General features: G+C 40.5%; 1 protein-coding gene across 3 annotated transcripts in view; it reads right to left on the bottom strand.

Moving 5' to 3' along the window:
* Positions 1-239: 239 nt before the first annotated feature.
* UBE2E2 (ubiquitin conjugating enzyme E2 E2) overlaps positions 240-12,856 on the bottom strand; it is a 248,138-nt gene continuing 235,521 nt past the window's right edge. For 2 of the 3 annotated variants that reach the window (XM_073003389.2, XM_020807469.3), the window contains one exon: positions 10,449-11,197. In XM_073003389.2, the coding sequence (XP_072859490.1) occupies positions 11,100-11,197 (98 nt within the window). In that variant the 3' untranslated portion in view covers positions 10,449-11,099. Of the gene's footprint in view, positions 11,198-12,856 lie in introns of all 3 variants that reach the window. The other variant, XM_078377277.1, reaches the window with a different exon arrangement.

The following is a 12,856-nucleotide window of genomic DNA, read 5'->3' as shown; positions in this document are numbered from 1 at the left end:
CATGCCTGCAGGGATCGCATTTTGAGCCTGGCGTGTTGGACAACAGCAGTCATCGATGCCATGAGTCCCAGGAGGTGTTGGGCATGATGTGCCGAAACGGAGTGATGTGTTTGAAAAAGGTGAACGGCCTTTCAGAGTTTTTTGATCCTGTCTAGAGGCAGGAAGGCTCTTGCACGGAGGGAGTCTACCTCCATGCCTATGGACTTGGCAGTCTGGTTCAGGGTCAAGTGTGACTTTTCGAGGTTGATCTTGAGACCGAGACTGTGGAGCGCATGTAGGGTTAAGTCCCACACTCTTATGGCATTGTGGTACGATGTCGCCACTATCAACCAGTCGTCGATGTAGGGATAAATGTTTACTTTCTGTAGCCTGAGGAAGGCGGCCATACACTTGGTGAAAGTCCAGGGGGCGGTGGAGAGCCCGAATGGGAGGGCGCAAAATTGGAAGGCAGTGCCGCTGAAATGAAACCGGAGGAATTTTTGGTGGTCCGGGTGAATGGATATGTGGAAATAGGAGTCCTGCAGGTCAATCATTATGAACCAGTCTCCCTGGGAAAGCAAAGGGATAATAGAGTCCAGTGTAAGCATGCAGAATTTGTGGGTAGATATGAAACGGTTGAGATGGGTAAGGTCAAGGATGGGGCAGAGGCCACCATCTTTCTTAGGAACAGTAAAGTATTTTGAGTAGAAACCGTTGAGGGAGTCCGAGGTAGGGCCTGGAAAAACGGCCTGTTTTTGGAGGAGTTTGGTGACCTCGTCCTGCAAAGCAGAAGAGTAAGGGGTATATCGAATGAACCCCAATGGAGGTAGTTCGGAGAACTCTATGAGATAGCCAGAAGCTATAATGGATAGGGCCCATTTATCTGAGGTAATGGATCACCAACGATGGAAAAATGGGGCCAGTCTGGTACAGTTCACTGGGCAAAGAGTGATATTAGACAATTGAGACATAGGTAATTGTCAATATTGCTTACCCTTTCGCTGTGCTTCTCGAAAGGGTTGGCGTTGACGAGGCAGGGCTTGAGGTCGGTACGATGCCATCAGGGGTTGAGGCGCAGGTAAGACCTGTCAACTTGCTGGGGGCGATATTGCCTGTAAGGTTGGAACCTTTGATTTTGATATTGTTTAGGATGATACTGGCCTAAATGATAGAAGGGCCGTTGATAGGAGGAAGACGGTTGAGCAGAATAAGAGCGTGCAGTCTTGCGCTTCTTATGGAAGTCCTCCATGGTGTCATCGGTTGTGGAGTTGAACAGGCTGGCACTGTCAAAGGGCAAGTCCTCAATTCTCGATTTGGTGTCATCAGAGATTGTGGAGGATTTAAGCCAAGCATGGTGTCGAATCGAAATAGAGGTGACCAGAGTTTTAGAAGCGGCCTCAGCGGAGTGTCGTGCTGCAATTCTTTGATACTTGGCGAGAGAAATGGCCTGTGAATGAATATTGATAAGGTCAGATCTCATGGGCTCAGGAAATGACTCCATAAAAGGAAGGATTTGATTCCAAAGATGACGCTGAAAGGCGCCCATAGTTGCTTGATAACTGATGCTTCTGAGTAAGAAGGCTTGCAGAGAGTAAATTCGTTTGGCCATCGTGTCGACTTTCCTACCGTCCTTATTGGCGAGGGTAGGTCTGGACTTAGTCTGAGTTCTAGCTTGACTAGACTCAACGATGATAGAATTAGGCACTGGATGTTTATTGAGGAATTCGGCATCGGCACCGTGGGTTCTATAGAGGCCATCAGTGCGGCAAGAGATCTGCATGATCGAAGGGGTTTTTCCCCAAGTGTCCTTGATAAGTTGAAGAATAGACTTATTGAAAGGGAGACTCAAAGGAATGGGACGCTCCTGATTAATGTCATCGAACACCGGGTTGGCATCAGCGGACGGGGGTTGCTCAATGTCGAGATTCAGGGCTTGTGCCATCTGCAAGATGAGGGTCGAGTAAGAGAAGTCATCTGAGGAGGACGAAGCATGGCTGCCCCTCGTATCCGGGATAGGAGGGGGGAGATCGGGCTCATGGGAGGACTGGGATTGTTGTGCCTCCGAAGATGCGGGGGAGCCTGGAGACGAAGGGTAGTCCGATGGGCCAAAGCCTTCCCTCGGGGGAGCTTGATGCCCTTGGGGTGGCAAGTCTTCGAAGGGACCCTGAGATGTTACCGGGTCTGGCATCGGGGGTGCAGGACGCACTGGTAGGGCCTCGCGAACCTTGTCTTGCATCTGTTTTGATGGGATGAGGGGGCGAACGGGAGGAGCCGAAGCTGCTGGGGCCGAGGCAGTCGCACGGAGGCGGCTTGAATCCAGAAAGGGAACGGCATGGGGAAGTTCCGGCGTAGTTTTTGGCCGTTTAGCCTGCTCAGGCTGAAAACTCTGGTACCAAGATTGCCACATGAAGGGGTCAAAATGGTATGGTACCATTGGAAAAGGGCATAAGTCGCTTTGCAATGGGATTGACCTCGGTGGAGAAAGATGCTTTCGTTTCTCCGTTCTCTTCTGTGGAGGCGAGGGGGGAACCTCCAGGTCGGATGCCGAGCTTTCCGCTGCCCGCCCCGAGTCAGGGTTGGAATGGGCTGAGGCCGGGCTGGACTGTGGCGCAGCCACGTTGAGGCCAATATTCGGGGTTTGGGATGCCATCGTGGGGGGGGGGAACATCATGGGCATCGTCTCCGTCAGGGGCTTCTCTGGACGATTCCTCGAGGATAGGGGAAGGCAGAGAAGACTGAGGGGGCTCCATTCTGGGAAGTTTGTCTTTTCTGGGCCTTTTAGGGGCAGGTTTAGGTTTTTTCTTCGAGCTAGGATCGTGAGCTCGAGGCTTCTGAGAAGAGGGCAGTTTGTGCTTACCAGACGATTTTGCTTTTTCAGCAATGTCCTTAACTGGTAGCACGGAGGTAGAATCAGAGGTAGACTGGCCCACTGGAAGTCTATCGGCTGAGAGGGCAGGAGATCTAGCCAGTTCCGAAGACAAAGTAGAAGGATTCATGGCTGTTTGCCAGAGATAAGACCAAAGTCTTTGGAGCCTCTGTTTAAGTGCCGGCTTGGTTAAACTTTTACAAGCAGGGCACGAATGGGTAGGATGTTCATCACCCAAACAAAAAAGGCACTGGCTATGCCCGTCAGAAAGTGCAATTTTATTCGAACAGGTCGTACACCTTTTAAAAGGAGACGGCGAGGCCATAAGCAAAAGACTAGGTAAGGGGGGAGGGAAGGGGGAAAAGGGGAAAAGGGAACAAAAAGACCGCGGGAAGCCGATTAGGCAAACAAAAAACGCGGAGGATCACTAAGTAGGCAATTTAAAGTAAAGACAAATAAACAAAGGCTCAAAGGAGCCTAGAAAAATAGGCAAAAGGCAAATAGTGAAGCACTCAATCTTTCCTGAGAACCGTTCAGCTCAGCGGAAAAAAGGAACTGGGGAAGATGGTGGGTGGGAGGAGCATATACCTCATGGAGGATCACACCAAAAAAAGTTACTTTTAGCTCTAGAATCTTCCGAGAGAGTCAGCGCAGGCACAGACAATACCCATATGTGTGCATTCACAGAGGCCACGAAAAAGAACAATAATTAAGAACTGCAAGCTTTACCTGCTCTTAATTTGTTAATGTGGATTGAGCCAGCTTTTTTTTTGGGGGGGGATTCTGAGAAGGTGGGTACTATGGGACTCTCACAATGAGCACTAGCAATTCAAAAGTCAGCATACATCATTGCTGCTTGGACCATCTAAATGTGCTATTTCTAGTAAACAATACATCTAGGAGCAAATTATATGTACAATGTGGAGAGTTTATCAGACACTGGCATGTTTCTGCAAATTACTTCCTGTATCAGAGGGAATATGCCTCTTAATACCTAAAATAATTTCCAAATGATCAACATTGACAAATCCACTATTAGTAACACAAGAGTTGTAGTGAATTAGGTCACTAAATGTGCCTTTAGTGATCTAAATCAAATTATTAGCCCCAACTATAGCACAAAGGTAAAGGTAAAGGTTCCCCATGACAATTTGACAAGTTGTGTCCAACTGTAGGCGGTGGTGCTCATCTCCGTTTCCAACCCATAGAACTAGCGTTTTGTCCACAGAAAATCCTCCATGGTCACATGGCCAGCGTGACTAGACATGGAATGCTGTTTACCTTCCCACCGAGGTGGTACCTATTTCAACTATAGTAGACCCATTGAAAAAAAATATAGACAGATTAAACTCTACTGTAGTTGGGACAGTTGAGTTTAAGCTTGAGAATGTGTGAACACACCAACAAACAGTATGAAAATGGAAAACTATGGCACTCATAGACTGAAGTCTCTTACTGAATTATCTCAGTGCAGCATGCTACACCATCAACACTACATACAAGACACTTTTCTAATTAATTTGGAAGAATTAATTCCTTTATAGTTCTTGAATGCTATCATGTTCAGTGCATTCGGTTATTAACTCTTCATTCTATGTAACAAAGAGTCAGAAATAATAAAAATGTATTATTAGAAGCAGTTCCCATGTTACCTTAAGAAAAAAAGCCTTAAATAGTGAATAATTTCAATATTTAAATAACATAAAAATAAGTAAGAGAAAATTGAATGCCCTTTTCTTTAAGGGATGAGTTTAGAATTACCAGAAAAAACAGTGAAGAGACATGCTTGTTTACAATCTAGATTTCCTCCCTGTTACCTTGGAGATTGTAGGTGGTTGGCAACAACATCAAAGGATAGGAATTGTGCATTAAATGTTCTGTACAGGGCGTTCTTTAGCTGTCATTTAACTACTAAACCAAGTCAGAAGTTTAATATGTAATGTAATCATGTTTTATGAATTACCACTAAATTGGTCTTATTCATCTTATTTAACACTGATAATTCAAAGATTTTATTCTAGGACACAAGATTTCAGTTACACATACTTAATACGTAAATAAACATGTCAGTTGCATACACGTGACTGACACTTGACAGGTCTGATTAAGTCTTAAAATCACCATTAATGTCTTCAGCTAACTTTGTGATTTTTTAAGCTCATTGCTTCAAGATGTTTCCTGCCCTTTATAGCCCAGAAAGTGTTCACCAGATACACACATGTGTGTACGTGGGGGTCCCATATAATTGCCTTATGATTGCATGAAGTCCCTGCTGTGCTTATCTGAAAGCAATTTGTTCCAGCATCTCTTGATGAAGACCTGTACTGTGCATAGCATGACAAGTGGCTTGCATGTAGGACATGGGAAGGAAGCTTGCAACTAGGTCATGGTAGAGGCAGCTATCTGAGGAAATGAATGTAGGCTTTTAGCTGAAGATATGCCATATTGAGCATGTTAGGCCTTTTCAAGACATTCACCTAATGGAATTACTATATATAGTGGTGCCCCGCTTGACTATTACCTCGTTAGATGAGGAAATTGCTTTACGATATTTTAATAGGCAAAATCGCTGTACGATTATCGGTTCCCATGATGTTTTGGGAACAGCTGATTGGTGGCTCTCAAAATGGCCGCCTGCTGTTTCCTGGACCTCATTTTGCAAGACAGGCACTGGAAAATGGCCGTCCTATGGAGGAACTTCGCTGGACGAGCAGGTATTTCACCTACTGGAACGCATTGAACAGTTTTGAATGCATTCCAATGGTCTTTTTTATTTCGCTTCATGATGATTTCACTCTACAGCGATTTTGCTGGAACGGATTATCGCTGTAAATATTCACAACTATAAAGTTATTTACACTGCTAGAGAAGACCTAATTCTCAGTACTGTGAATGACTGTAATGGAAGTATTTCTTTTAAAATAATAATAATATTAACAAACATCTGGCCGACTTCATTTGGTTTCATACTATAGTCAAATTTTATGAGTGCTAGTCAAATTATGTTTCTCACAATAGTAATGAAGCTGCAGGATGTGTGAAAAAAAGTAAAGCTATCATGCACCTTCTATAATTGTTTACCTAAGCACTTTTTCTCCTGGTGATTGCCTGAACATATTGCTTTGACACCACTTATATGCTGACACAATCTTTATTGATTGTAATTTACCTTCACCAGAAATATGAAGCAGTAGGGACAGAGCTGATGTAAGATTTTGGCTTGTAAATGTGTTCTTTGTGATCACTGTAATTATAAAAAACACAGTGATAAAGAATTGTTTTTGGAAAAACAAGCATAAGTAATGAGAAGCAATTCATCTGAATTTAAGCAATTCATCTGAATTGCTTAAAATTAGAAATGCCTTCCCTAATGTAATTGCACAATACAAACATTTATTTTAAGCCAAATAGCAAAAAAATGACAATCATTCAAGATCTCTGATGTAAATTAGAAAGTAAGACCAAATTAGTCCGTAAATCTTTTAAATTATCATACATGTACAGGCATTCCTGTTGCCCTGGACAGTATGTCTTGCTTAAGCTTTTTATCACTATCATAGTGGATTAAAAATTGCCAATGGATATAAGATTTTTTCTCACATTTTTAAAAGGGGTATAAATGTACAGTAAACATTATACCTGATTTAAAACATATTTTTTCATTTCAGAGAAGTAACAAAATATTATAATACATATATTTGGTATGAAGTTATTATTTTAAGATGTATTTTATTACAATACTTGTAGAAGGTTCTGGTAGTAGTATGATACAAGATACTGTGATATTAGTGTCTTAGTGTACAGTCCTTACTGTACAGTCTGATCAGCCAAAGGTCATAGTGAATTCAATTGACTTTCATTTCTGGTAAATGTGAACAAAATTGTAAGTTTATTTTTGCAAATAAAACTTGAGCTGATTAATACCAATGACAGACTTGGATATTTCGACTCAGAGGTAAGTCCCAGTGAATTCAATAGTGATGAACTTAATGACTCTTGTAATACTTATAGTGACTCTTTTAAATATTTGTATATTTACTGTTCTTAGCCTTTAAATATTGTCCCGTGAACGTTGTAAGCCGCCTTGCGTCGTTTTGGGGAGAAAGGTGCGGTAAAAAAATTTACAAATACATAAACAAAATTAATTGCATTATGAAACAAATGGTGCAATCTTTTAGCCTGCATTTGCAAAACAAACACAATTTAAATATCAGCATTGAAACATACTTTTCAAATCACAACACCCACACATTTCCTTCACTGAGCAAGTTTTTCTCCTAGATCGACATGTCTAAAATTAGCCTGAAGGTCAATTCTGAGCAGAAATACCCTTGCCATAGTACATGCTAGAAATGTTGGGTGCAGTAGATTCATTTTATTGCCGAACATTACCTGGACTGATTAAGAATAATGGTTGCTTTTGTAATCTAAATATAGTCCGGGGGGGGGGGGGAAATAAGCTTACATATCACCTTCAGTACATAGCTGTACATGCAGGAAAATGTAATTTTGAAAAAACATAATTCAGCACTCCATGTGAAACCCTGCAATCACATACCTATTAGGAGGTCACTGGCAGGTTCCCCCCAACTACTAGCTTTGGATATTCATAAAAAGTTGCTGGACAATGAGATGGTAGGGGATGTTTCGTTTGTACTCTCCAGCACAGTTCATTATCTGGCTACTAGCCCTTGTTCCACACCTCCACAAAATGTCCAAGAGTTCTTCATCTCCTTTTCCATCCATTGGCTGCCACTGACATCTTGTCAATTACTATGTGATATTGCCTGTACTCCAGTATGTGGGTTAGTTGGGTCGAGACTATCCAGAGATACTGCACAACTAGTGCAGGTGTAGGCTGTACCATACAACACTTTACAGAGGCAAAGATCTTCATGTATGCCCTGCATTAGGGACAGACTGAACTAAATGGGCATCACATCTACTACTTGGATTTTGATATGTTAAATACATAGGCAGCAAGGACAATGATTTAATAGTGATTGTGACTGTACTATGGCTTTACTTTTATCTGCCATGGAGCTGATTTGTATTATTTTCATACCCTGTTTTCTGGAAAATAAGACCTAACCTGAAAATAAGCCCTAGTATGATTTTTCAGGATACTCGTAATATAAGTCCTACCCCCAAAAATAAGCCCGTTAAGTGAAATCCCACCCTTCACCCTTGTGCAGCAATCAGAAGAAGATGACATGACTGTATTTGAATAAATGTAGATCGTTGTGCATAAAAAAAATCTCCTGAAAATAATCCCTAATGCATTTTTGGAACAAAAATTAATACAAGACCCTGTCTTATTTTCAGGGAAACATGGTAATGTATTTTACTATCTTGTCCCCTCTTCTCCCATACTCTGGCATGATAATGACATCCAGTATTTACAGAAGTGCTGAATTATTTTCCAGTTGTTCTTGCAGATTTCTTACATGTTCACATTTTCCTTCTTTCCAAATATCTCCCAGGAGGTTCATTTGTGCTCCATCCCTTTTCCCATAAGCTTCTTTAGACTTTTTTTGTCACTGTTCTTCATAGCAACATTTATCCATTGGCAAAAGTTGTGATGTCCGTCTGATTCAAAGACCATTCAATTCTCACAAACATTTTTGCAGTAGGATACACTGAAGCAAAGAAATCGGCATGTATTCAAACCAACAGAATTCTAAACATCTGACAGGGCAGATGAAAGGTAGCATGGGATCCACTGAAATCTCTCTGGTTGGAATAGCAACAGTTTTGCCTCTATTGTTTAACAACAGCAAAAAAAAGTCATCAGCAAAACTGGGTAGCTACTGGCTATTTAAAAAAGTCTAAAATTCATGCTGGAGTTAATATCTTTATTAGTTCAGCCAAAAAAGTTCTACCAAAAAAGAAAAAAAAAAAGAAAAAGAAACCCTGCTTACAAAAGTAAGTGCCAGGAGGGCAGGGAAGTGGGGAGGGAAGGAGTCTGGACTGACCATGTAGTTTGCTGGTGTTTCCAAATACAGAATAATGAAAGAAAGTTCCAGACATTCCAACAGGCTTGGAGTATTCATAGATCTGTTGGGATCTGGAAAAGTAAAAGAGTCTGGTCCTCCATTTTAGAAAAAAACAAATCTGCATAGTAAATCGAGAGCTATTTCCTGTCTGAACTCACAAGTTCTACACAGAGAGCAACCATGCAGTCTTTTTAAAGCCGGAGATAGTTTTAGATGATGGATTAGGTAAGTGCACTCTCTTTTTGTCTGCCTTTTTAGCACCCAGTATGGATTATACAGCAGTTTCCTCACTTGCCCTACAGATTAAGCTAATTAACTGAGAAAAGCTTTAAGGAAAACCAGAAGTGGGCATTTGTTGGAAAGGGTGGTACATTCACTATTTATATTGGAAACAAACTCTTCATCTAAAATATATGCTCAGAGGTACATCATTCTTTGATTCTAGTTTTATGTTTGTACTCTGTGTGTAACTACTTTGCATCTGACTTCGGTTGGCAGACTAGGAGATTCTAGGGAAAAAACCGAAGTAGATTTCTATAAGCCTGGATTTTGTCCCACTCAGATCATAGGAGCACTGTTAAGTATGCAAGTCAGATATGTCTAAAATCACCACTGACTGATACATGGGCAAACAATGCCCATGTACTTTAGAAAAGAACTTTGTCACAGTAACCTGTAAAATAACACAATAAACCCCAGTGCACGTAAATCAACTGAATTAACATTTTGGTTTTGCTTTTTAAATCTTTCATGTTAATCATTCTTATCTACAGAAATTATTAATCCTTATTTTTTGTCCATTATAACTAGTCCTATGTAGTGCACTTAAAAATGTAAGTGCCCTGTAAAAAAGCAAAAAAGCAAAGCATGCTTCTTACATATCACCCCATAGCACTTAAAGCACTCTCTGGGCGATTTACAAGTTAATTACACAGACTACACATTGCCCCCCTCCTCCCAGCAAGCTGGGCACTCATTTTACTGACCATGAAAGAACAGAAGGCTGAGACATCCTTGAGCTGGCTAGCTGGGATTGAACTCAAGGTCGTGAGCACAGTTTTGGTCATGAGCACAGTTTTAGCTGCAGTACAGCAATTTAACTACTGTGCCATGAGGCTCCCTGTACTATACAATAAGATTCTCCACATTTAAAGAAACATAGAACTTGCTCAATAATGTTGGTAATTTTCTTTCTACACAATTATGTATCCCAATACTAATTCAAAGATTTTTCCAAGTGTTAAGCAGACTCCAAGCCAGATGAAATCAGAGAGCTTGTCAGAAGTATATATCATATACAGTATATCATATACATTCTATTGCTTGAATGCTGGAATTGCAACTTGTGAGCTGGATCTTACAAGACTGAGAAAATATTCAAGATGTTAAATCCTGTCACTGTCATCATGGAGAAGCGGCAGCAAACTGGATCAGTTATATTCTTGTGCCACCATTTCTAGGGGTATTAGTCTACATGGCACATTGGAATAGTCAGATCTAAAGGCAGTAGTAGAATCTCTAGTTATATGCAGGTTCATAAATGGGAAGAGCTGACCTGGATATATCTCATATACAGGGTATAAGCACTGCCCCAGAAGAAGTGCATGTTATAAGCCACAGTGTTTTTATTGAGTGCTTTAATAATACAAGTCTACATCAACTGATCCACAGTCAAAAGTGGCAGGTCCCTAAAAAATTTACAAGCACATTTCCTTTTAAGTAAATCAAAATACATATCATCCTCCTCAATCCAGTAGCCTTTTGTTTGGGAAACAGAAGGCTAGTGTTAAAACACAGTTTTAGTGATGCACAGTGATTCTTGATTTTATGCTTTTTATACAAAACCTGTTCCCAATAACATGCACCCACCAGTAGAGACTTCCGTACAAAAAAATAACCCTAAACACTACATTTAAGTAGAAACAAGATATAGTTCTGAGTTTGATTGTTTTCCCCCAAAAGACACACAAGTGGAAAAAAACATTAATACAAAGCTTTGTGACAAAGCTCTATACTATTACAGATCCAACATTCCTTGTACTGTAACCCAAATTTTCCCATCTATATTTTAAAGATACAATTTTCAGTTGAACAAAAATAAAATAAAATAAAATAAAAGAATAAAAATAAAAAGGAGAAAAGGGGAAGGTAGCCAACTTCGCCACAAAATGCTTCAAAATGTAATAAAATAAGGGGAGAGCAATTGATGCACTTAGTGAATGTGCTTGCACAGGTCCAGCATGTTCTACAGCAGATTCCTATGTAGCATATCTCTTGGTCCACTGTCTGGCCATTCTGTCATGCTCTGCTCTGTTTGTCATATACTGTGTAGCGATACTTCCAACCAGAGGGTCAGCTGCAAAGAAAGCAAAACAGTTAAACATTTGCCAGATCCAAAGCAAATTGGTCATCCCTGGCCAGAACACTAAAGCAACAAGGACAACAAATACTCACAAATGTTCTCATCCTCAGTGAAAAAAGGTATTTTGACATACTGACACACCGCACTGAACAATCGACAATGATATTTTTCCTTCCTTTGTGAGAATGCAAAGATTAGCACTTTTTTCATTAACAACAGCAACCCAAACACAGTGTGGGTATTTTTGTTTAGCAAAAAACAAAACAAAACACTTGGATTTTGCACAAACCTGAAGAGTGTGTTTTCGTCCCACAATATACAGGGCTCTGTTTAGAACAAAAAATACATTTTGTAAATTTTTCACAAAAAAATGCCAGAATGAGAAAAAGGCATACAGCCTCTCATAATCTTTACCTAAGAGACGGAAAACTTTTGAAATAGTTAATTTCTTCAATATTACATTCTACAGTGGGGTCTTGACTTGAGAACTTAATCCGTATTGGAAGGCGGTTCTCAAGTCAAAAAGTCTGTAAGTCAAGTCTCCATTGACCTACAGTGCATTGAAAACCGATTAATCCTGTAACAGGCCGCTTTTGTTCCATTTTGGTTTTTTTCTGGTCTGTAAGTCAAATCTCAGTCTGCAAGTCAAACCTACATTTTGCGGCCAGAGAAGTCTGTAACTCAAGCCGTCTGTAAGTCAAGGGTCCACTGTAGTCTCAAATCAATTTCATCTGCAGATCTTTTGTCTGAACACTAGTCAAGTGTCAGAGTTTGCTACATTGTGATAATGCATTTCAGTTTTAAAAAACATTGATTAGTGTTGTCTTCTGAAATATCCAGTGAAGTTATGCCACTCAGTAACAGGTAAAGCAGGAACAACTACTACTATAATACAACCGGGTAGTGCTTCTGTTTAGGGATCCAGCCAACTCACTTTACCCACAGAGCACAATTTTCCTCTCTCTGCCCTTATGCTTTCCAATTACACTATCAGGCAAAATTAAAATTAAAATAAATACAAAACATTGTGGCACCTTAAAGACTAACTGCTATATTTTAACGTGAGCTTTCGTGGACAAGTCTGCTTCTTCAAACCTCAGATTACATTAGACATGCTTAGTTCTTTTTTTCAGGGGTTGATAAGGAGGATATGCTGGCCAAAATCCTGTTGCTTAGTTACACCTGTGTAGGGCAAGTGGTGCAACCTACAGCGATTTCTCACTGTCAATGAATCTCTGCTTGAATGTTTTGACATGTGCCCCAAAATCCTTAACTTCCAGCAAAAAGGTGCTGTTATGCCATTTGCCTTTCACAGGTGTAACTAAGCAACAGGTTTTTGGACACCATGTCCTATCCCAGTTGTGCATTGAATATATCTTTAAATTACTCTGGACAGCTTCTTTCCGCATCCCTCAAGTAATTTAAAAATAGCTTTATATTGTGTACTAAGGATTGATTTGAACTGACTGTGCGGTACATCCTATCCTTTATAGATCAATGTGTTCTCCATTCTTTTCTGGCATTTGAATCAACTCTCATTCCCATCTGATTTCAAGTTGTTTTCCTCTTGGTCAACCAATATTCCTATGTTTGGTACTTCATAAGGTGGTTCTACGGGGTTCCACCCCCAAATGCATTTCTTTAAGTATATTT

This window comes from Pogona vitticeps, chromosome 6 (genome assembly GCF_051106095.1).
Source record: "Pogona vitticeps strain Pit_001003342236 chromosome 6, PviZW2.1, whole genome shotgun sequence".
Taxonomy (NCBI): Eukaryota; Metazoa; Chordata; class Lepidosauria; order Squamata; family Agamidae; genus Pogona; species Pogona vitticeps.
The sequence above is the reverse complement of the archived record's forward strand: the minus strand, read 5'-3'. Positions and strand labels throughout refer to the sequence as shown.